At 38.5% G+C, this 23065-nt stretch overlaps 1 protein-coding gene across 1 annotated transcript; it reads right to left on the bottom strand.

Annotated features, from left to right (window-relative positions):
- Positions 1–6042: 6042 nt before the first annotated feature.
- Positions 6043–19461, bottom strand: KCNS1 (potassium voltage-gated channel modifier subfamily S member 1). The gene is made up of 3 exons (XM_070939996.1): positions 19441–19461; positions 17337–18341; positions 6043–6494 (listed from the first exon to the last, which is right to left on the bottom strand). The coding sequence occupies exons 1-3, from the start codon at positions 19444–19446 to the stop codon at positions 6060–6062; spliced, it is 1446 nt and encodes a 481-aa protein (XP_070796097.1). The 5' UTR covers positions 19447–19461; the 3' UTR covers positions 6043–6059.
- Positions 19462–23065: the final 3604 nt, after the last annotated feature.

Genomic DNA, 23065 nt, shown 5'->3' with positions numbered 1-23065 from the left:
CTACCTGTATTGTACTATTAGTCTTGCTTCACTCATTAGCCCACCACTAAGTGCTCTTCCTTATTGTTGATATAAAATGCTGGTCACCAATTCTTGAGCCAGCAGAAAATCATATTCCCATAACATTTTCTGTTTCTACTGGCAATTCCTCTGCTGCAGTAGGCAATGCCAGCAAATACAAGATAGCAAATGGTGCTAACTTAATATACAGAACATGTTAAAGAATGCGATTGGTGGATTCCCCCCGTTTTATTTTCTTCCCCATCCACCAACTATCACGAACCAGCAGAATATGGGATGGATGTGGGACTGGAGGGGGAAGCATGTTTTGACAGGCAGCTTGGCACCTGTGTTAGTTTAGCTTTTAAAATTAACTCTGTGCAAGTATTTTGGATAGGTGCAAAGTGAACCAATCAACCAAGTTGGATTTCCACATTCAGATTGAGCTAAACATAGATATAGTGCTATGCAGATTACTAAACCTATGTTTCAAATATGAGCAGGTTTGGCAGTGTTCCAGAAGAGCATTGGATCTGTGTTCAGTTTGAATAATTGAGAGACATGGAGCCACAGAAATTAAACCCTATCCCTCTTCATCAGTGGTGGGTTGCCCCCGGTTCGCACTGGTTCTATAGAACCGGTAGTAAAACTGACGGGAGGCATGCGCAGAAGAGCATGTGCGTGTGTGCAAAGCAAACACACATGCGTGGCTCCATTGTGAACCGGTAAATAGAACCCACCCCTGCTCTTCATTCCCAATTTCATCATATGCCCCTCTACTGTTGGTCAGTTTCTGTCAGGTCCACATTTTGTCCTGCCATTCTGTTGGAAGTGAGAGGGAAGGACGGCTTGCTGCCATTTTTCGCATACTTTTGCTATAATTGCTTGGGAATTAGAGAGGGGGGTTGTCTTTGGAGACTCCCTCCCAGCCGGTTCCAAGGCTGTCATGCTCTGAGAGTGAACCATTATCTGCCTAACACCTTGGAGTTCTCAAAACAACCTTGCGGCATCACATTGGCTGGTGGTGGACTGGTCAGGGGTTTTGGGGATGAAATAATTGCTTTGTACTTGGTGTGGGCTTTATCAGATTTCACCTGATTTTACTGCAACCATACTCTCTCAGTAAAAGTTCTTTTGATTCCGCTCAATGGAGTCAAGAGTCTTGCTTTCCTGAGGGACCAGCTGGGGCAGGTCCTTACAGCTGCAGTTTAAAAAGCTGCAGATCATGTTTCTGTTTCAAATCATGTTTCTGTCCTGTGGTCTCTGATTCTGCTTGTGGACTATGGATCTTGCCTTCTGGACCCTGAACCGTGTTTGTGACTTACGGATCTTGCCTTGTGGATGTTGCATCTTGTTTTTGGATTATGGACTTCCTCCTCACCTTCTCTGCTGACTATTGGCTTTAATTTGTGGGACTGTGTTGCATTTCTGTGGGAATGTTTGGGGTGCAGCTTTACCAGCCATTGTAGGGCCATTTGTTGTGGGACAGCAGACTAATAAAGGACTTTATTGAAGCCTGCATCTGTCTAGGCGACCGGGTTATAACACAGTTTAACATTGATTTTGTTGCTGCCATTTCTCATACAGTATAATCTGTTCCTCTTAACATTGTTAAACACAACGGCTTTCCTCTAGTGAAATATATTGAATTAAATAATGACTAATTCTAAATTAAAAATGTGTTGAAAGATGATTTTGCTGCAAATATTGTGACTGAGACACAGATGGATCAAACATGAAAACAAAAACAAAAACTGATATATTACAAAGCAGTGAAACTGAAACAAAAACTTACCTGCCAACAGACTTGACTTAATTTTCTTGCTGAATTCCTTTTCCTAAGGTATTCCACACATTTATACAAGTATTTTTAAACCAATATGGCACCCAGTGAAAAACTGCATTGGCTATAACTTCTTAGTAACCAGTTGTAATTTGAATTCTATCTGTAACTCAAAATATATTGCACAGAAATTGTTCAGTGGTTCAAGAAATATGTGACTTCTGTTTTCTATAGGACTCCAAAGACTTAACTCTTTGAGAATACATTTCCTGACAAGTTTTCTCCTCTCAAACTATTATACTCAGTTACTCTAAATTCTCTCTGCCATATACTGTAAAGGCAAACTATCAACCATATCCAGAATGAGATATCAGAGTAAAATATCCAAATGTAAGCTACTAATAAGTAGGGGGCTACCTTATGGCTCTTCCATTTCTAGTTATTTAGATTGGGAGAAGCCATCTTTGGCAGGCAAAGTGATAGAAAGCCACAGGGAGAAGGCATGTGAACAGTGGTGGGTTGCCCCCGGTTCACACCAGTTCTATAGAACCGGTAGTAAAACCAGTGGGAGGCTCTGCCCACCGACTCCGATGTCATCAAAATGCTTTTGCGCATGCGCGAGCAAAGCTCACGCGCGCGGCCCCACTGCGAACCGGTAGTAAAGGTAAATAGAACCCACCCCTGGCATGCGATATATGCAGATGGCAGTAGTTTGAAGAAAAATTGATGTGCATTGTTTTTACTTTTGTCTGTGATACAGGTAGTCCTGAATTTACAACCACAATTGGATCTAACTTCTATCACTAAGTGATGCAGTCACTGAGTTCTGCCCAATTTTACAATCTTTTTGCTTTGGCCATTAAATGAAACATTGTGGTTGTTAAGCAAATCATGTGGTTGTTAAGCGAGTCTGGCTTTACCAATTGACTTTGCTTGTTGGAAGCTCTCTGGGAAGGTTGCAAATGGCAATTATGTGACCCCAGAACAATGCAACTGTTGTATATACATGCCAATTGCCAAGCATTCAGATTTTGATCATGTGACTGTGGAGATGTTCTGCTGGTCATAAGCATGACTGGGTTGTAAGTCACTTTTTTTCACTGTCATCATAAGTTTGAATGATTGTTAAATGAATGGTCATAAGTCAAGGACTACCTGTATGTCAGTCTTAAGGCTTAGACTTCAATTTGCCACCTCCGTCTAGCAGGAAACTATGTTTTTCATGAATCATGACCATGATATGTCAGTAGGCCTGAGGATGCCAGGGGAGTCTGAAATTTTAAGATGGCTCCATCATTACTTTTCTGTGCCTGGTGGTTTATGTATGTTTAAATTAATGACTGTTTTATATTTTATAAGAGCTGAAGTGGTGCAGTGGTTAGAGTGCAATACTGCAGGCTACTTCTGCTGCCTGCTGGCTGCCTGCAAATTGGCAGATTGAATCTCACCAGGCTCAAGGTTGACTCAGCCTTCTGTCCTTTTGAGGTTGGTAAAATGAGGACCAGATTGTTGGGGGAAATATGCTGACTCTGTAAAACCGCTTAGAGAGGGATGTAAAGCATTGTGAAGTGGTATATAAGTGCTATTGCTATTGTTATTGCTATTTTGAATGATTGTTTTTATGTATTCGTTTTATTTCATTCTGTAATGCTGCTCAAGGTCACTTTTTGTGAGGTGAGGGGAAGGCTATATAAATGTAATAAAAAAAATTAACTCATAGGGCCATAAAAAGGAGATAGGAAATATGCAGGGTAGATATTTCAACCTCTTGTCAGATGGGCAAAATATGAAGTATCTGAACAGAAATGAAAACACTTATTTTCAGTGGACAATGTGCACTTTTTGCAGCATGTAGCAATTACAAATGAAGGGGGAAAATCTTTCTATTTTGATCAGTAAACAATTATATAACTCTAGGACTCATATTTGTGAAGAGAGAGAAACCAAACATCTTTCATCTAATTACTTTTAGTGAAATTGAAACGTTTTCCCCATCCATCATATTGACATAGTTTAAATTCATTAAATCAGCATATACCCTCTCATCTGTTTTAAGATTATTGCAAATGGTAGACTGTAGGGCTTTATAACTCACAGTAACAACCTTTCTTCCTTCCTTCTTGCAGAGTATAAAAAAATGTGCATATTTTTCTATAAATATTTAATTTTAGACAAGTGTTCACTTTGAAAATTGTTTGAAAACAAGTAAGAATTTTGGAGACATTTTCATTGGTAGCAGGGTAACATTTTTGAAATTAATAAATACAGGGTAACCAAAAGGTGTGTAGGAATATCTTGACTTTGATGTTTCCAAAGTGCAGTCTACCTCATTTCTGACATCTCTCCCACTTCCATTGAATGCCCGGGAAAGGAACTTCCTTCCTTTCCAGTATAAATAATGAGTATTGGGAGATTAAACATCTCCAGTAATGAACTAAATGTATTTCATTAAGGAAAGGCAGTCACTTAGTTCCTGGTGAATACATGGACATATCCATCTAATCGTTTTGGTAATAATAATGAAAGGATGTGTTATTACTTTCTTCCAGGATATCTGTGTATTTCCTTATCTATCCTGTGTAGTCGGTCTCCTTTGGTCTAGAGGTGTGGGATGCCTGGTACTGTCTCCCAATCAACTACTAACCAGGCCTGATTCTGCTTAGCTTTTGAACCAAGCTGGACAGCAGGTGACACCTGCTGAGACTTATCAAGTTGTCTTGTTCTGTGTAGAATAACAATCAAGTTAGAAACAGAAGCATACATTGGTGGAGATGATAGATTACAAAAATGCAGGAATTATGTTCTTCTAAATATTAGGCTACAAATGCCAGCATTATCCTGATTAAGTAGAATGAATTGGAATCCAGCAACATCTAGGAGGTCCAGTTCTCCATTCCTAACGTAAGAGGTGTTGGGATGATCGGTATCTTCCAGTCTTATTCTACATGACTATAATCATGAGGGATACAAGACCAGTTAGATCAAACTAAAGGCTCATGTTATTCAGCGTATTTTTCTCACAATAGGCAATCAAATATTTCCAGGAAGCTCACCTACAAAGCAAATCATAATACTGATAAATCGATCTTGCTATATGGGTTTGTCAGCACTTTACTTCTTTTCCAATGACTCTGATTGTACTTTTAGTAGCATTCTATCCCCAAATTAGTGCATTGTAATAGAAGAAGTACATCCTTTTAATGTGTATCCTGAGTTTACCATCAAAGAATTTTATTGGATGGCAATGAGAACAAGGTGTGGAGAAGGAAATGGGAGAGCAGGAAAGGGAAGGAAAATATTTATACCATCCTATACATCATGCATAGATTTGTTAAGAGTTGGGAGTGCAAAATCAGCCATAGAGATTTATGTAACATGACCATGACTTGTGCTCCAATCCTTCTTCAGCACATCAGCCATTACAATCTCTCCTATTTATCTTTTATCAGCTTTGGATTAATTTGAAATCTTTCTAGGTTATAGTGGCAGCTTCCATGGTTTCCATCAGACAGACATTTATAAGGCAAGTTAGAAGTTCTTTCACAATCTCAGTTCTGTGGAAGCCACAAACATTATTTGTTATAACTTTACAATCAGTATTTCATTTCTTTGGCAATCTTTGAAGATAAATTATGAATCAGAACATTGAAATGTCTGGGGGAGAAAACAATACTGAATATGAAAAAGTTAACATACAGTATGGAAATACTTGGTTGCATGTAGACCCAGGATATGTGGTGAAGATTAGCTGCAGCTACTGAATGTCAGATGAAATAAAGCTGTGTTTTTAGAAGTATAATTTGCATATTTATTAGATTCCAAACTTGAGTTTCCAGCCCAAACCAGGTACTTGGATGTCTGCCTGTAAATTACAGTGTGGGATGTGGGATACTAAGACTATTATTGCCAGTACAATACTCAGACAGAAAAGCTTGTGTTGATGAATCTTTCTTTTGTTGCATTGAAGGAATGGAATACAGATGGAATCTTAAAACTATTTTGTCCATTTTGCTCCAGATGTCTCTTGGCAGACTGAGATTTGAATTAGTTATAATGTATACTGGCTTGGAAGAATGCTGAAAATCCAGATGCATAAGGTCAGTGCGTATTCTGCAATGGCTCAGTAAGAGGTTACTCCATACATGCTTTTGGAACAGATCACTTTTAATGAATAAATCCATAATGGTGTAGTTAAGGGTTTTGTTGATCATCTTGCTACCAACGTGCCTTTTTTCTGACACCAGATACAGTACGTAAGTCTTCAATTCCCAATCATTCAGTAGACTGGAAGGATGTTCCTGGTGAGATCTTCATCTCTCTGGTAAACTTCACTGAAAGCATCAGATTCTTGGCTTGGGTAATTCTCAGAGTCCTCCGGTTCTTTCTTGTCACTGTTCCGCACAGCAGCTTCAAGGGCCTTTTGCCGGCGATAAAAATGGGAGAACTTATTGAAGATGATAGTGATAGGCAGTGCCACAACCAAAATCCCACCCAGGATGCAACCAGAAGCTGCTAGCTTGCCGGCGACAGTCACTGGTACCACGTCCCCATAGCCTACAGTTGTCATGCTAACTGTCCCCCACCACCAGCAAGCGGGAATAGTGTCAAAGCCAACTTCTTCCTCCTTTTCTGCAGTGTAGGCTATTCCAGAGAAAACAGACACCCCAACAGCCAAGTATAGGAGAAGAATTCCCACTTCTCTGTAGCTATGCTGAAAAAGAAAAGATAAAAAAGAAAAGAATATGGAGGTAGGTAGTTAAGATCAATAACTAAAACTAGTATGAAAAGAGACCTCATTGTTTCAATACTGGGTTGTCTACACTTTTGAGTTTTATCTCTTACTGTTTCTATAATATCAGACCACAGTTGACTAAGATCATGATTGAAACTTAGAACAGAAAAATATTTTGCCTTCGCACGTTTCCAATGATTTCTCTCATAAAAAAAAATAGCACGAAACAAAAGTACTTTAACACCAGCATTATTTATCAATTTTCTTTCAATGGTATGTGCATAAACACATCTGGATTAATGCCCTCCAGATGCTTGGACTGTGATTCCTATTACCCTCAGCCAACGACCCATGCTGAAAACAATGGAGGTTGTACTCCAACACATTTGTATTGGGCATAGCTAGTGTTCATTTATTGTGGCGAGCAACATTATTCCAGAGTTCGAGGAACAGATTACTTGCAGGTAGACTCTAAAACGTCAGCATTCAAAATAGAGACTCCTTCAGTGAATTGCAATAACAAAAGGAAGCCAGGAGATCTTGCCTATATCATCAATTCTGTTGCCATACCACCAACATGTCAGAGCCGAAATTGAGGGGTAGGGGAAACAGATAAATTACAATTGACTCATGTTGTCTTTGCAAGGAAGAATGGCATACAAAATAAGGTTTAAGCACCTTCTCACCATGTTTGACATGTACTTACCACTTCATCTCATATAAATATTTTCCTTAGTAGTATGTGTAGTTCCATCTTTACAATGTGACTACAAAAACATACTTAAAATTATTTATTAAATTCTTCCTTGAGTACTTCCCATATAAACATAAGTATACAACAGAGCTTCAGCATGTGATATCACTGTTACACAAACTGCACTGCTTGCCAGCTTTCAGGAGCCCATTAAATTGGGGGTGACTGATGGGTTAGAGAGGATTCTCACCCCCAGACTCCCATCATCTTGGTTTTTAATTTTGATTTTTAAATTTTTGCTGTATTTGTTTGCACTTTATAACTTTTATTATATTGTAAACTGCCCAGAGTCACTGTATTAGTGAGATGGGTGACACAGAAATCCAATAAATAAATAAACAACAAAGATCAAAGGTCAGTGATCTCCAGACAGAAGTTACTTTCTATACTCTATCCATTCCTATTACTTTCAGCCCTGAAGAGCTGAGTTGTAATATAAACACCGTTTTTTTCACACAGTTGCAAGTTTTATAATGGTAATATTTGAAATTACTTGCAGTGCGTGAGGGTGGCTGAGATTTTTATAGTTTAGCTTGTTCATCACTGCTGCTCTTTGCTTTGAAGGTTTACTTGGGAGTAACCTTCAACAAATTCATTTGGTCTTACTTTTGAGCAGATATGTATAGGAGTGTGCTATAATTCTCACTTATTTAAGTGCAATTCACTCATTTTGACTGAATGGAGGATGGAGACCCATCTGCTCCCTACTGCACCACTTGATATATTCTTCTCAAGCAAGGCAACTTTCCAGATCAATGACCTTTTTAGCATCTCTTAGAATATAAAACAAAGTATTTTTCTGTGCAACATTTCTGGGACGAATGCAAACTCTCCAGATAAGAGAACTTATTAATGCTTTGGTGCTCCTTTGGTTCCCAAGGACAGAAGGACAGAATGTGGTGATGGCAATAATCACTCTAATATCTGCTTTTAAGGATAAAGGTTGTTGCTGAACTCTAGACTGACGCCATCAGTCATATCTCAGTTTGTATTGAGTCAAGATCTGCATCTGGCAGGCAAAAAGTCAGATGCCTTAGTGGCAAATAAATATCTTTCATTAGCCTATTTTATAGGTTTAAAGCAGACATATAAAACGGGGATGTCTACTCAGTGCCTTCAGAATGCAATATGATCCCTACACAGCTGCAAGTAAAATCAAGACATGTACTGATTTCAGATTTAGCATCTATAGTTTTACAAGGGATAAATAACTGAGGAACAAATGTGTTTCTGTTGTCCCCTTCCATGGCCTTCCCCTTTTCCTGGATCAAATCTGGCAATCTTTCTCCTGGTCTATCCCTTTTATGCAATGTGATTGAATATCCAGAGCCAGTTCTCAGGACACGGGATCAGAAGCAGCAGCCCTTCCAGGTCCTGAGCCAGACAGAGGTATCAAGCTTCTTTAGTTGCTATGGTCCCAAACAAAAAATTATTTATCACAATTGTGTGCTGTCATTGGAGATTCCTTTCTTTGTTGTTGACAAGTAGTCCGTCTTCTGCCTTCCTTGCTTTCCCTGTAGCATAAAAATCACAACCACCATCAAAGCATGTGATTAGGGAAGATAGAAGAAGCTTTTTAGAAGAAAGCTGCAATTATCCTGGCAAACCACTCTCATGAGCCCTTCAGCTTCAGGCTTCAATCTTAATAGGGTTTTAAGAGTCACAATCTTAATTTGCTTTTTTATTTACATACAGGCATTTCCTTTAGCATATGTATAAGAAATCCAGGCTCAGAGTTGATTGTATTTGTAACTTGCAAGACCTATTTGGACAAAAACCTGCTATTTGTCCAAAACAGATACCAAACTATAATTATCCTGAGGCCCAGCAGGAAGATTGAGACAAGCTGTTGCTGGAAGTGAGGCTGTTATAACCAAGGCCATTGACAAAAGATGCCAAGATGATCAATCAATGTTAGGCAGGCATGGTAGGTGGGAAATGGAAATTCCTTTTCAAAAATATACAAGGAGTCCAGCAAATGCAGTAGATAGGCTCAATTCAGAGCAGAACAAGGACCGTCAGAGCTGGCTATTTATAGGCATGGCACAAGTGACAAATAGAAAGAGACAACACAGTACAGTCAGACACAAAATGAAGCTGCCAAAGAAAACATGAGACATGATAGCAGTGTTCCAATATCTCAGGGGTTGCTACAAAGAAGAGGGAGTCAAACTATTTTCCAAAGCACCTGAGGGCAGGACAAGAAGCAATGGGTGGAAACTAATCAAGGAGAGAAGCAACTTAGAACTAAGGAGAAATTTCCTGACAAGTTAGAACAATTAATCAGTGGAACAACTTGCCTCCAGAAGTTGTGAATGCTCCAATGCTGCAAATTTTTAAGAAGATATTGGATAACCATTTGTCTGAAGTGGTGTAGGGTTTCCTGCCTGGGCAGGGGGTTGGACTAGAAGACCTCCAAGGCCCCTTCCAACTCTGTTATTCTATTCTATTCTATTCTATTCTATTCTATTCTATTCTATTCTATTCTATTCTATTCTATTCTATTCTATTCTATTCTAAAACGACAGCCTAGGCAGTTAAAATGTATTCATTAAAAGTATACGTAAGAAAGAAGCAGAGAACATGGTTAAACTGCAAGAAGGGAAAATAATGTAACTAGCTAAGGGCTAGGAAGTTTAGTGCTTTGAATAAAGAGAAAATGATGTGCACAAAGGAATTAGGCACAGACTGAAATGTGCAGTTTACACTTGAATAAAATGGATTGCAGGCCTCTGGATCAATAATACATTTCCCATTTTTTAGACAAGCCATAACATTTATTTTCATCCTCTCACTTCACTGGCTGCTTGAATCGCAGGGAAAGCAATAAACCAAAACATTCTTACAACATTAAGGCAGCAATAAGAAATGCACTGCCCAGGAAGCAGATGCCCCATGCATGCTGCATACTCTCTACTTTCTCTACCAAGAAGCCTGTTTTGATCTCAATATAACTTGCCAGCAGCATCTCCAGCACTCCTGGTGTCTCTACTGAAACAGTTTGGATTATTTGATGAAGCCAAGCATAATATATTAATTAAAGTTAGCAATTTAACTCCCTTTGTTTCTTTATGAAGCCGTTTGTTAGTAAGGGAAGGAAGTGGGCTGCTCACTCCTAGCCAGTGGTGGGATTCAAGTAATTTAACAACCGGTTCTCTGCCCTAATGATTTCTTTCAACAACCAGTTTGTCAAATTTCTCACAAAGTTAACAACCGGTTCTCCCGAAGTGGTGCAAACTGGCTGAATCCCACTACTGCTCCTAGCCCTATAGAATCAAAACAAACCTAACATCAAACCAAAGTTCTCCTCTTGGCCACCTACTACAGCTGGATCATATGCAAGTTATCAGTGCCAAGATGATTGACTAGGTCTAATCAAGATTTTGTCTTACTGCAGGAAGGAAAGCTTCCTTCAAATGAGCCATTGATCTGATTTGTACAGTGCCCTAGTCTATAATTTGTTTAACAAAGGTTTATTAACACTGGATTGCTTAAGTTCATATTATAAGCAATATCACCAGCATGTTTGTCAGCAAAATGACTACGTCCATACATAAAACTAAATTATAGTAAAAAAAACACCATAATTTTGCTCAGTGCTGGGTGTGAATTTAGTTACTGGAGAGAGAAAAGAAGAAAGCAAAGAGAGCATTTCTGTTGTTTGGGTACTTTAACAATATGTGACAGTGGTTTGGGCAACAAATTATTACTCAAACACCCACATCTGTTTCCTCTTTCTCACATACCTCATACTCTTTCTCATAATCAGTTCTTTTATCCAATGCCTCATATTTCACGAAACCTTTGACTTAAAACCTGTAATTCAGGAATAGGCAATACAATGTCTTTTGAGTTTACAACTCCCATCAGCCTAGTTAACATGGTCAATGATTTCTGACAGCTGCCCTTCAAAGCATCTGGCAAGTCCTTGGCTGCTTACTTGAACTTTAGTTGTAAATAACAAATGAGATATTTAGCTGTATCTAGCTACATTTATGTATGTTTATGTTAAATCTAAAGACTTAAACTAGTCATAATGCATTTTCCAAACCGTAAACATTACCTGGTTCTTAAAAGACAAGAAGATAACTCCAACCAGGTCCAGAAGAAGAGCCTTTTCTGCTGTGGCCCCCCCCCCCTCTGGAATATTTTCCTAGCAAAGATAAGATCTGGGCCCCGCATTCTTGGTCTCCTGGAACAGCCTAAAACTTGGCTATTTGGCCTGTTACTTAGAGCTGGTTGATAGGGTAGAGAGGAGTCTCATCCTCCAGACTGCTTGATTCTTAATTTTGAATCTTTTTATTCTAGTTTTAATTGTTTTAGCATCTTTAACTTTTATTAAGCTGCCCAGAGCTTCTGCATTAGTGAGATGGGTAGCATAGAAATGTAATAAGCAAACATTTTTTTGCATATTACATTTTCCTGGGAAGGAAATTTAATAACTGGGATGTTACAATGAAGAGAAGACATTTCTCCTATTATCCTTAGCATCCTTTTCTCTTCTATTAACTTTCTTCCCCCAATATTTGAATTTATATTGAAACCATCAACACTGATTATGTAAATACTGTATCCTGATTAGGGTTGGGATCAATGCATTGCACTCCTCTTGTTATGGCATCCTTTGTTATATGACTGTTTACTAAGTGTTCTATCCTCTTTAGGAAAACTAAAAAACACAAAGAAAAAGGTCTTAGTTAAAATATGAGGAAGTCTAAACTTAGTATTATTGATAACTTCATATTTATACCTGGGATATTTCTATTTACCCTTTCTTAATCTCCCAATAGTAGTTTGAATATAATTGATGAACCTAGTGATTTGCAAAGCTGAGTCCAAGGGGCAGAAATCTCTAATCTGCCCTAAGGTGCTGCAGGTCTCACAGCAACAAAATCCTCTGACTTCTAATCCAGGCAAAACAAATACAATAAATAATTTGTGTTGCTTTTCCACATCTACGCTCTTAATTCACATTATGTGCATTCCAGTGGTGGGTTGACCCTGGTTCGGATCGGTTCTATAGAACCGGTAGTAAAACCGGAGGGAGGCTCCGCCCACCAACCCTGACATCATCAGAACGCTTCTGTGCATGCGCAGAAGAGTGTGTGCGCGCATGAGCGAAGCAAGTGCGAGTGCGCGGCCTCATTGCGAACTGGTAGTAAAGGTAAGTAGAACCCACCCCTGGTGCATTCATATGATCATATGCCACTCTATATTTGGTTAAATTATTTTTAAACCTGAATGGGGTAAGGAATTGTTATCGTTTTAAAAATGGATATACCACCCAGTTTGTGCGTAGGCCAGCCTGCATTTAAACTATCATGACATGTATTTCATTTTGTTTTAGTTATATGTAGGAAGTTGTCCCATAAATTTTGCACAACCCTTGTCAGCTCCTAAACGATCTTGTCTAGTTCCTGAAGGACTGGATAGGGGAACAACTGGGAATACCAGGGCTGTCAGACTGAGAAATCCAATTAAAAAAAAAAGCAATGGCAAATCACTTCCATAATCCTGCATGAAAAATGTACAGATATGTTCACTAGGAGCTGAGTTTGATTTAAGGGCTTTCTTATCCCAATCACAAACTGGTATTCACCCAGATTAATGCGTACATGGTGTGTTTGGTGTGAGATGCACAGTCATTTAAAGTATTTTGTTCTGCTTTCTTACTTCAAGACATGTAAAGCAGCTTACAGCTCTTGTAAATAAATAGAATCAAGGGAGACCCATCCTTCTTACTGACTTGAGTGGGAGAAAACATCATTTTCTATTCAAACTAGGATTAAAGAAGGAGATAACATACATTTTCAGTGTTGCAGTTTATTGCAATTTTTTAAAAAAGATTAAAAGATGTTCTTTCTCTCATCTAGGCAGTTTCGTTAACTGATGAATGAGGATAATGGCTGAGAAGCAGACTGATAGGGAAAGACACTCAAATTTCCATACTATTAAAGGCCTCACCTCCAAATCAAACGAAGCAGAAACACTAATCACTTTCCATGAACATATACGGATCATGCATGATTTAAACACGAGGTGGCATGGCTTCCCATCTGCTCCTTTTTCCCATTCATATCACGCTCTACATAGCCTATCAAACAGACATTAGGCTTGGGGATGTTGATTCCATCTGGTTGGTGATGAAAACCAACTATTGAAAAAAGTTAGTTTAATAAAATTTAACAGCCTCTTCACTGGGGGAAGTGAGTTGGTAAAGTTAGACCTGACTACCCCTGCCTTCAAGAACAGCAATGAACATTTCTAGTTTACAACGGTTCGTGACACTGTAATTCTAAGGTCCCTGAGAGCAGGGGTTCCCAGCCTCCAGGTTGCAGCCCATCTCTGGACCTTGAGTCCAGGTCACGGAAGCGGTGGGCAAGTGTGCCTGTGGACATCCCCACTTGCATGAACAGCAGGCGAGCGCACGTGTGTGCGCACACTCCATTTGCACAAGTGGCTGACATGCATGTCTGCCGCTCGTGCAAATGGAGCTACGAGTATGGGTGTGCTCGCCACTCGCATGGAACCATCCCCTTCCCCCCACCCCACCAGTCCACAAAGTCAAAAAGTTTGGGGAACTCTGCCCTAGAGAAGGAAAGATTGGCTTCCCCTCCCACATGGGGTTGGGGCTCCAACTGGCATTTAAAGGGGAAGCAGTGTATGCTGCTTGCTGTTTCACGTCCTGCTTCTATATTCTGTGGATGTATTTTGGAAATGGTGTTCCACTAAGCTTCTTGGGTAGGAAGGCAATCAGAACTGCAGGTATATATGGTGAGAGAGAAAAATAACAAGAAACATATACATTAAACAAACAAACAAACAAACAAACAAACAATAATTTTTCTGAAGGACCTGAAACCTTACAAGGACTTTTTGTTGAAAGAAGAAAAAAAATGTTATGATGATTTATGGGTTTGAGGATTAAAAAGATGTGGACAAGTTGGAAGTTCAAGGCATTTGTATAACATTCAAGGGAGAGGGAGAATTATAAGACTGTAATCCTCTGTTGAAGAGAAGATCAGAAGCCATTTCATTTTGTACACTGGTTTTCTTTTCTTTTTTCTTTTCTGGCACCTTTTTACTTCCTTCTTTTCCCTCTTTTATTTTTTTTCTTTAGATTTGACTTTTACTGTATGTAAAAATTTTAATAAGTAGAAAGAAAGAAAGAGAGAGAGAGAGAGAGAGAAAGAAAGGCAGAAAGAAAGGTAGAAAGGTAGAAAGAAAGAAAGAAAGGTAGAAAGAAAGAAAGAAAGAAAGAAAGAAAGAAAGAAAGAAAGAAAAAGAAAGAAAGAAAGAAAGAAAGAAAGAAAGAAAGAAAGAAAGAAAGAAAGAAAGAAAGAAAGAAAGAAAATAATGAATTTCAGGTATATAATTGAGTGAAAGAAATGGCAGTTCAGGTTATCAAGAGACTACATAAAGGAGAATATTTAGCAGGCATTGTTCAACAAATTGCACAAAGTGAACATAAATGTGAAATAGCATAAACCAATTTTTTTTCCTTCATCAAGTTTGGAGGCATCTCAGAGGCTAAGAGAGAGCTTGTGGAGTTGAAGTCAGAAGGAAGACATTCATAGTTACTATCTTCAGCTATTCTTTCCAGTTGTTATAGCCCCAGACTACAGCAATCCCTTGGGACTTTCTGGAATGCCAGCGTATTAGCCTTCTACACATATCTGGATTCTATACTAGCTAGAGCCTCTCTCAGAATTCATTAGCGTTCTTTGAAGCAGCTATGCCTTTTCTAGACTTACTGAACATTACAAGCAAAGCATAAAAATAAAGACAGCAAAACAAATTTCAGTCCCTTAAATCTGCTGTGTGCCATAGGAGATCACCCTTCTCAGTCACCTGTTCTGACAACCAGTCACGTGCACACATCAGCTGGCCCTGAAACTCCTGGTGCCAGATGGTGCTCTTGTAGGTTAGCCTTAGGCTGCCTGGCAGCAAGCCCATAAATAAATGAGCTACAATCAACCAAGCTGAACAAATAACGTAAGTTTTAGGAATCAAGATGGAAAGTTCAAGGTTTTTTCAATGCTGTCTGCTTTCCTCCTCCAAATCTTCTTTTTTTATGGTAAGGAAGCAAAAGCATGAATATAAACACAGCCAACTGCAGAGGACCACAATAGAAACCTCTCACTGAATTCTGCAGGGTATAGGAGCTTAATATGTATAAATACTGCATTTAAAACAGGCCATGTTAACCCACATTCCATGCCAAGAGATTAATTTTGCCATTACATAAATCAAACAAAGAAACCTTTTGGAGGCCAGACAGAATACAGGAATATTTCACATTAATTCCATATATAGAGGCAAGGACAGATATAATTCTACAGATTCCTGTCCTGTCCTGTCCTGTCCTGTCCTGTCCTGTCCTGTCCTGTCCTGTCCTGTCCTGTCCTATCCTATCCTATCCTATCCTATCCTATCCTATCCTATCCTATCCTATTGCATTCCATTCTGTTTTGGGAAGTGTTGCAGTGAAGATGATGCTAGATAGATATAAACAAAACTGAAGGAAATGTAGATGTTGAGAATAGGTGGGAATTATTGATAGGAACAAGGTTTATAAGATGGAAACAGAAGATAGTTTTTTCTGTTTGGCAAGGAATATTGGATTTCCAACTCATTTGGGCTTTATAACTCTGCATGATAATTTGCCAGTAATTGCCAGCAAATTTGGAGAATGACATAGCAGCAAACTGATTGGAAAAGGTCAATCTAAATACCAATAGTAAAGAAGAGACTTGACAGAGTATGTAAATTATCATACAATACCTATAATTTCATGTGCTAGAAAAATAATGCTCCGGATCATCCAACACAGCCCTACATGGAAAAAGAGAAACCGAGCATTTGAGCTGGATTTAGAAAAAGCCAAGGAAGATGAGACATTATTGCTGATTCATGCTGTATATTGTAATTGAGAAAGCCATCACCATGTGCTTAGAAAAATGAGAATCTCAGGAAATCTTATTGTGCTCATGAGAAACCTACATAGAAGTCAGGAAGCCACAGTATAGACAACACATGGCAAAACAGACTGGCTTCAAGGTGACAAAGGAGTGGAATAGGATGGAAAACTTTCTCCATTTTATTCAATCTGTATGGTATATATTAAGGGAAGATGGATTGAAAGAAGAGGAGTAACTTCAATAACTTGTGCTATGCTAATGACAGTAAAAGCTGAAAGTCCAAAGGATCTACGAAGTCTATCAATAAAAGTCAAAAAGCAAAGTGAAAAATATGGTTAACAATATATATAAAGAAAATTACCTGGTACTACAGCCAGTTTTCGAACTGATAATGAAGATACTGAAGAGTTAGACAACTTTTAGGATCAACTATCAACAGTAAAGGGATTAGCCATCAGAAAATATACTACAGATTAGCAGAGCAACTATGAAGGCCTTGAAAAAGATACTCAGGTGATGTGATAAGTCTATATCTACAAAGATCAGAATAAGGCAGGCAATGATATTCCCTGTGGCACTCTATGGAAGGGAAAGAATTGGATTTTGAAGAAGCAGGATAGAAGGAGTATTGATGCTATTGAACTTTGGTGTTGAAAAAGGCTTCCGGGAATATTGTGGACAGCTAAGAAAACAAACAAATGAATCATCAAAACAATCAATCCAGAGTTCTCACTGAAGGCACAAAGGACCAGGCTCAAATTATTATACTTTGGAAAATTAGCAAAAGTCAAGTTAATTCTGGGAAAAGTGAAAAGAAAAAGAAGAGGATGATCAGCAACAAGGTGGGTAGACTCAGAGTGGCCATGGCTGCAGCATTGGAAGACCTCAAAGACCAGGTGAGGGCCAGATCAATCATGGAGAATATGTGGTCACTAAGAGTCAACATGATTTGATGAGACATAATCACACAATAATCCATCATTGTAATTGAGCTTTAAAAAGTTCAAAAGCATGAGTAATTTTACCAGGTTGAAGACAGATACAAATGTAAGATTGAAACAGGACAAAGGTGCTTTTGACTACTCTTTTGATTATTTTTTTCCTTAGAAATATGAAATAAAAATAAATGAGCTAAAGCTCATTTACCTTCAAGGTAGCTCCTAAAGACCTCAGGCCTGTTGAATGCCTTGCCAGCTTCAGCACTCGGAATATTCTCATAAGACGAAACACTTGCACCACCTTACCCAAATTTCCCAGTTCTGAATCTGTCTTCGTGGTCACATCTACCCAGAGGGTGAAATAGAAAGGCAACACTGAGATAATGTCAATCAGATTGAGGGGATGCTTGAAAAATTTCCTCAAGTTTGGAGCCAAAAGCAAGCGGGCAGTAACTTCAAATGTGAACCAGGAGATGCAGAAATACTCCAAGTTTTGCAACACAGAGTCATCCTTCAACTTGCCCTCCTCGTCAAGCTGCTGGTACTCTGGCATGCTGTGAATACACATGGTAGCTATGGAAACCAGCACAACACTGATAGACAGAAAGCTGAAGAGTTTGCTTGGGATGGAGTATCCTGGATTTTCCATGGTGAGCCAAAGGCGCTTGCGCAGATTGCCACAGCGGAGCGTACTGTAGCGAAGCAGGTCATGATTGAAATCTAAGATCTCATCTGGGGATGTATCCACACTGCTAACCTCACTTTCCTCATCCCAGTTGTGATGATGTCTCTCCAGTTTTCTTTCATGATAGCGATAGCTGCAGCAGGAATCCAGAAAGAATTCATTAATGCCCCAGTATTCTATCTCTTGGCAAAAGGAGAAGACACATAGTTCCTCCATAACATGTAGCTTGCCAGTCTGGTAAAAATGGAGCACGTATAGAAAGAAGCCAGGATTCCGATCAAAGTAGAATTCCCTGGCACTCACATCATAATCATCACACAGCTGTAGGATGGACTCTTCAGAATCACAGGAAAGCAAGCGTCCAAGCCGAGTGTCAGGAAATTTGGAGAGGGCACTAGAACTGAGTCTCCTTCTCAAGCCCCCAACATTGATATTGATGATCTCATCCTCAAAATCAGAATCCCAATAGTTTAATCTCCTGTTGACCATGATCAGTAGAGATGGGACTAGTTTGGCCTGCAGACAATGCTGAAACAGAAAGAAAAGAGAAAATTCTTTGCTTAAGCTAACTGGCAAAAAAAATCAATTATCCAAAACATCTAAAGATAGTTTTGTGCCTGAGAATCCCCTAGCTGTTTAGACTATCTAAGATTTGTTATAACAAACAAAGGTAATAAATTCTACAGCTAGGAGTGTGCGCATGCTTTGATCATATAGTTTAGAAAGAACCCCAATACATTTTTCAATTAAAGATTTTTTTTAAAATCCAGAACAAAGCTGACATTTGAAATCTGTGTTTTCATGGAACTGCCAACAGTTTTTTTTCTACATAAAAACAGAAGGGAGGATGATTGTAATGGAAAAACAGAAGGCACTTCTTAATTCCACTACCTTGCTGCAACTTCTTTCACTTTGAGGAGATCTGTCTATAATCACAGGGAATAAAATATATATGTCTCTGTTTTCTCAATGGAATTACAGCAAAAAGTGATGGATAGAGAAGAATTATAAATATCCATCTGTTTTTGCCAGAATGTGACTCAGGTGCAAAATGCTGATAAACCTCACTTGAAGGTTTTCATATTGAGGACCAGAGAAAGCTACCTTATACAGTCAGATTCTAGGTAATCTAGGCCATAATTTTTGCCACGTAGCAGCAGTGGCTCTCTCCAGAATTCCAGGCAGGAATTCTGCCTAATCCACTTGGAAACATCATGGATGAAACCTGGGACTTTCCACACGCCAAAAGGATGCTATTGGATCAACAGCCTACTAATAGGCTTGGTTTTTATTTCTACAACTGGCATCTTATTCCTTTAAAACTTCAACTAATTGTTCAATATTGCAAGGATAAGATGCTGTCTGAGAAAATTAAAACCAAAACCCTGTGAGGATCATAGAAAGAAGCTTCAGGTGTCTTTAGAATCTGCTCACACATGTCAGATAGCACGGTCCAAGACACAGTTCCACAAAAATAAATATACAGCTGATTCAACTAGCTAACACCCAACAATTTTGCCCAAGATGGAAAGTCAAGGAAACTGACTGCATGTATAGCTTTAATCTAAATTATTGATGATTGCAGATCTGGATGAATGTAGGTTTTAGTTCATATCAAGCATGCTACCTTCATCAATGGGTGAAACTCTATGTCAGGGCTGTCACACTCCCATCCCGTGGGCCGGCTACGCCCACGCCCTGTTTAGCAAAGGGGAAAAAAATCCCAATACATCACGTGATGCTGCCATGACGCCATGAGTTTGACACCCCTGCTCTATGAAAACAATGCAAACGAACAGATCAAAATGGAATTGTACATCCCACAAACTCTAGCTCTGTATCTAAATCAGAAGATCCTAAATATCAATTTTTTCAGCAGACTAGGTGGCAGAACTTCTACAACAGGCCAAGGATGATTCACCTTTGAATAAAACTAAACTTGTACTACCACACCATTTCCTACACTCAATTATCCTTTCCAATGGTTCTCAGCCAAGTTGTAGGTAGTAGAAAAGATCTTCTGTGATTTTACTTGTCTTGCACATTTTTAATGACATCTATAAGCAATATATAACAACTAGCACATATGTGCGAGGGGAACCTTTACCTTTACCTATAAGCAATATCTTAAAGGCAATCTGATTAATCAGATCCAGGTAATATAAGAAAAGAGGATAAATAAATATCTAGATGCTTTCACAGAGAGCATCCTTATCTAACTTAATGATCCCCAGATTTGCTAAACTTTGTAAACCATGTCAGTTGGGAGATGAACAGGAAAAGAAATTATATTTTTCAGAGGGCACCATGCTGAAGATTTCACTTAAAATCCAGTTTATGATTAGGTGCCAGATAGATTTTTTTGGCCTGATTTTTCAAGGGTATGGTGTTTTCAAAGCAGGTAAAAATAAATGAATAACCAGAGAATAGAATTAAAGAATAAAATATACTAAGGTTGTAAATGCTGCAAATAAGGGCATTAGTTTATTGGGATAGATAGCATAAAGACAAAATGAAGCTGAACCAATAAAAGCTATTCCTAAATAAAATTTAAAACTTGACAAAGTAAATAAATCAATCTTAACCAAATGCTAAAAATAATAATAATGAGAATGTCTGGAAAAGTCTAAGAGCAAAACCACAGAAACCTGGCACCTGTATTTGCCCGAATGCGTACCGCAATACCCTTAAGAATCAATTTACCTTATTCATATTTGTCTATAGTCTCCAACTTCCCCTCATTGAGTGGGAAATTCTACACAGGGACTGTATGTGTATCTGCTTGAATGTAGGAAAAAAAATGATATACAATCAGAAACTTTGGTTTAACAGGCTTTCTCTCTTCCAACTGGAAACACAGATATGCCAAAAAAAAAAAAAAAGTCTGTAGCTGCACATAGTTCTCTAAACTAGCTACCTGTGATGGTTACCTTGTCTAGGTATGATACCTATGATACCTACAGTTGACTAAAAATCTCAGATTCATACCTTGATTTTCTGACTGGTTCATATAGGAAAAGCCAATCCTTCGGATACCTCAGGACTCCTCAATATTTTGCTAAATAAATAGCTCTTTTATTTGCAGGATCCTAATCCATGGAAGAATAAAAAGGCAAAATCTAAACACATTAGAAACTGAAATGTATGACTAGGGTTCCAACTATTTAAAAGAAATCACCAATTCTAGAGTTGGAAATGCTTCCAATTTTATCTTCAGCATGTTCCAGAATTATTTAGAATAGCCTTGATGGCGCAGCGGACGAAAGTGCTGTTAAGTAGCACTTACCTGCCAACTGCCTGCAATTACTGCAAGTTCAAATTTCACCAGGCTCAAGGTTGACTCAGCCTTCCATCCTTCCGAGGTAGGTAAAATGAGGATGCGGATTGTGGGGGCAATAAGATGACTTTGTATAAAAAAGAACACTGCTTGGGGGGGGGCGGGGAGCGAAAGCCCTACTAAGCAGGTATATACAAAAGTATGAAGGCTATTGCTTAATGCATTGTAAGCCGCCCTGAGTCTCCAGAGAAGGGCGGCATATAAATCGAACCAATCAATCAATCAATCAATCAATCAATCAATCAATCAATCAATTTGTTCCAAATTCTATAGAATGCTTGTCTATTCCACTTCATAAGCCAGCCAGAATTGGTCTTGGTAGTGAGATGGGTGGCATATAAATGTAATAAATAAATAACATAAAAGTAGTGTCTCTTCAGTACATTGTTAACATCAATGGCAGTCACGCATAAAAGTATTGTGGAAGATCTAAAGTTCTATCCCTGGTCTCTCCTGTCTACAAGGATCAAGTGGCTAGTAATGAGGAAAGATCCCAGCTGCAGATTTTAGATAACTACAACTGACCAGACTAAATATATTACTGGGCTGACTGACAAATAACTTGACAACATCCTATCCTGAGATCTTGTCTCAGATTTCACGTTTCACAAAGCAACTCTTTTGTTTTGCATTGCATTATATGTTACAGCCACTTAACCTGGAAAAGTCAACTGAAATATTTTTGTAGCACTCATGAGCTACTCGAAACTGCCCAGCTAGGAAAATGTGCTCCAAGCAGATCCCAGACATCTCTTTAGAAGGTGCTTATGAAATTCAGCTTGAATGATCCTGAACATTTTTAGACCAATTATTTGTTCATATAAACAAGTAAGGATTTACAAAAGAAGCTGGTGTACAGGTCCTGCTAAGCCACCGGTTGTTTTAAACGTGGATATAGAATAATCCCGAAGTAACAATATGGCTCAACATGAGCTGGAATCCTGGTATCATTTTGAACAAGATTACTATTGTTCTGAGTTCCATCCAGACAAATTTGAATGAAAAGTGTTCATTCAACTATTCTCCAACCCTGATTTTGTTTTGCAAACATACACAATACTCACTTATCATTGAACATCTTTGTGTGTATCTGTACATGGCATAATACAGTGGCATAATGCAGTTTAGTGCTTTTGAAACACAGCTACAGATACTAGGGGCTTGCTCCAATTCTCTGTGAAGTGTGTCAACTGAGATAAAATGAATTGTTAATTATTAAACATCGGAGAGAATTCGTTCAGAAGGAAGCATAGGGATCCAGGTTATTTTCCTACTGAAATTTAACACAGACTTTCTCACCGTAATCAGTGCATGTCACTTCAAGTAACATGACAACATCCCAACAGCACTGAAAAAGATTATATGTATTTGGGCTTCACTGACTGCTTTTTGTGAATTTCAAAATTATTCTGAATTTAGTCTAGTCTAGACAAAACAACATTCCGCTGCCTTTTGCAGATGAAATCTTATTGAAGAAGGTAATCTTCCTTGATTATTTTACAAACAGATAACTTCAGTAGGTCATTAATTTTTCCATGTGTAAATTTAAAGGTTTGGATCTAAGCAAGCATAATGAGAGCAGATCTACTGAAACTAGCAAGAATTCAGTTGAATCCAATGGACTACTGCACTTGTGAAACTCATCTTCAGTCACATTACCCCATGCCATGGTTTAAAAAAAAAATTAAATAAATCATGGTAGGCTAGCTTATATGTATATATAACGACATAAACCCTGATTTATAAATAACTATTTGAGATTTGTGCAACATGTAAAATGAAAGCCAAACAAGTCATGCTTAGTACAATGTGTGAACCAAGCCAAGATCTAGGTCTAAATGTTTTATTGACAGAAGTATCTTGTTAGCGTGCTATATAGTAATTTTATTAAAGATTATAATTACAACAGTAAAAG

This window comes from Pituophis catenifer, unplaced genomic scaffold (genome assembly GCF_029215685.1).
Source record: "Pituophis catenifer annectens isolate HBS135680 unplaced genomic scaffold, rPitCat1.0.hap2 SCAF_3, whole genome shotgun sequence".
NCBI lineage: Eukaryota > Metazoa > Chordata > Lepidosauria > Squamata > Colubridae > Pituophis > Pituophis catenifer.
This window is presented reverse-complemented; position numbering and strand designations above follow the sequence as displayed.

Coding starts and splice junctions, on each gene's coding strand:
- KCNS1 (XM_070939996.1), bottom strand. Junction 6,495..17,336: donor CTTTAGGAGCTACCTTGAAG/GTAAATGAGCTT, acceptor TTTCTTTTTCAG/CATAGCTACAGAGAAGTGGG.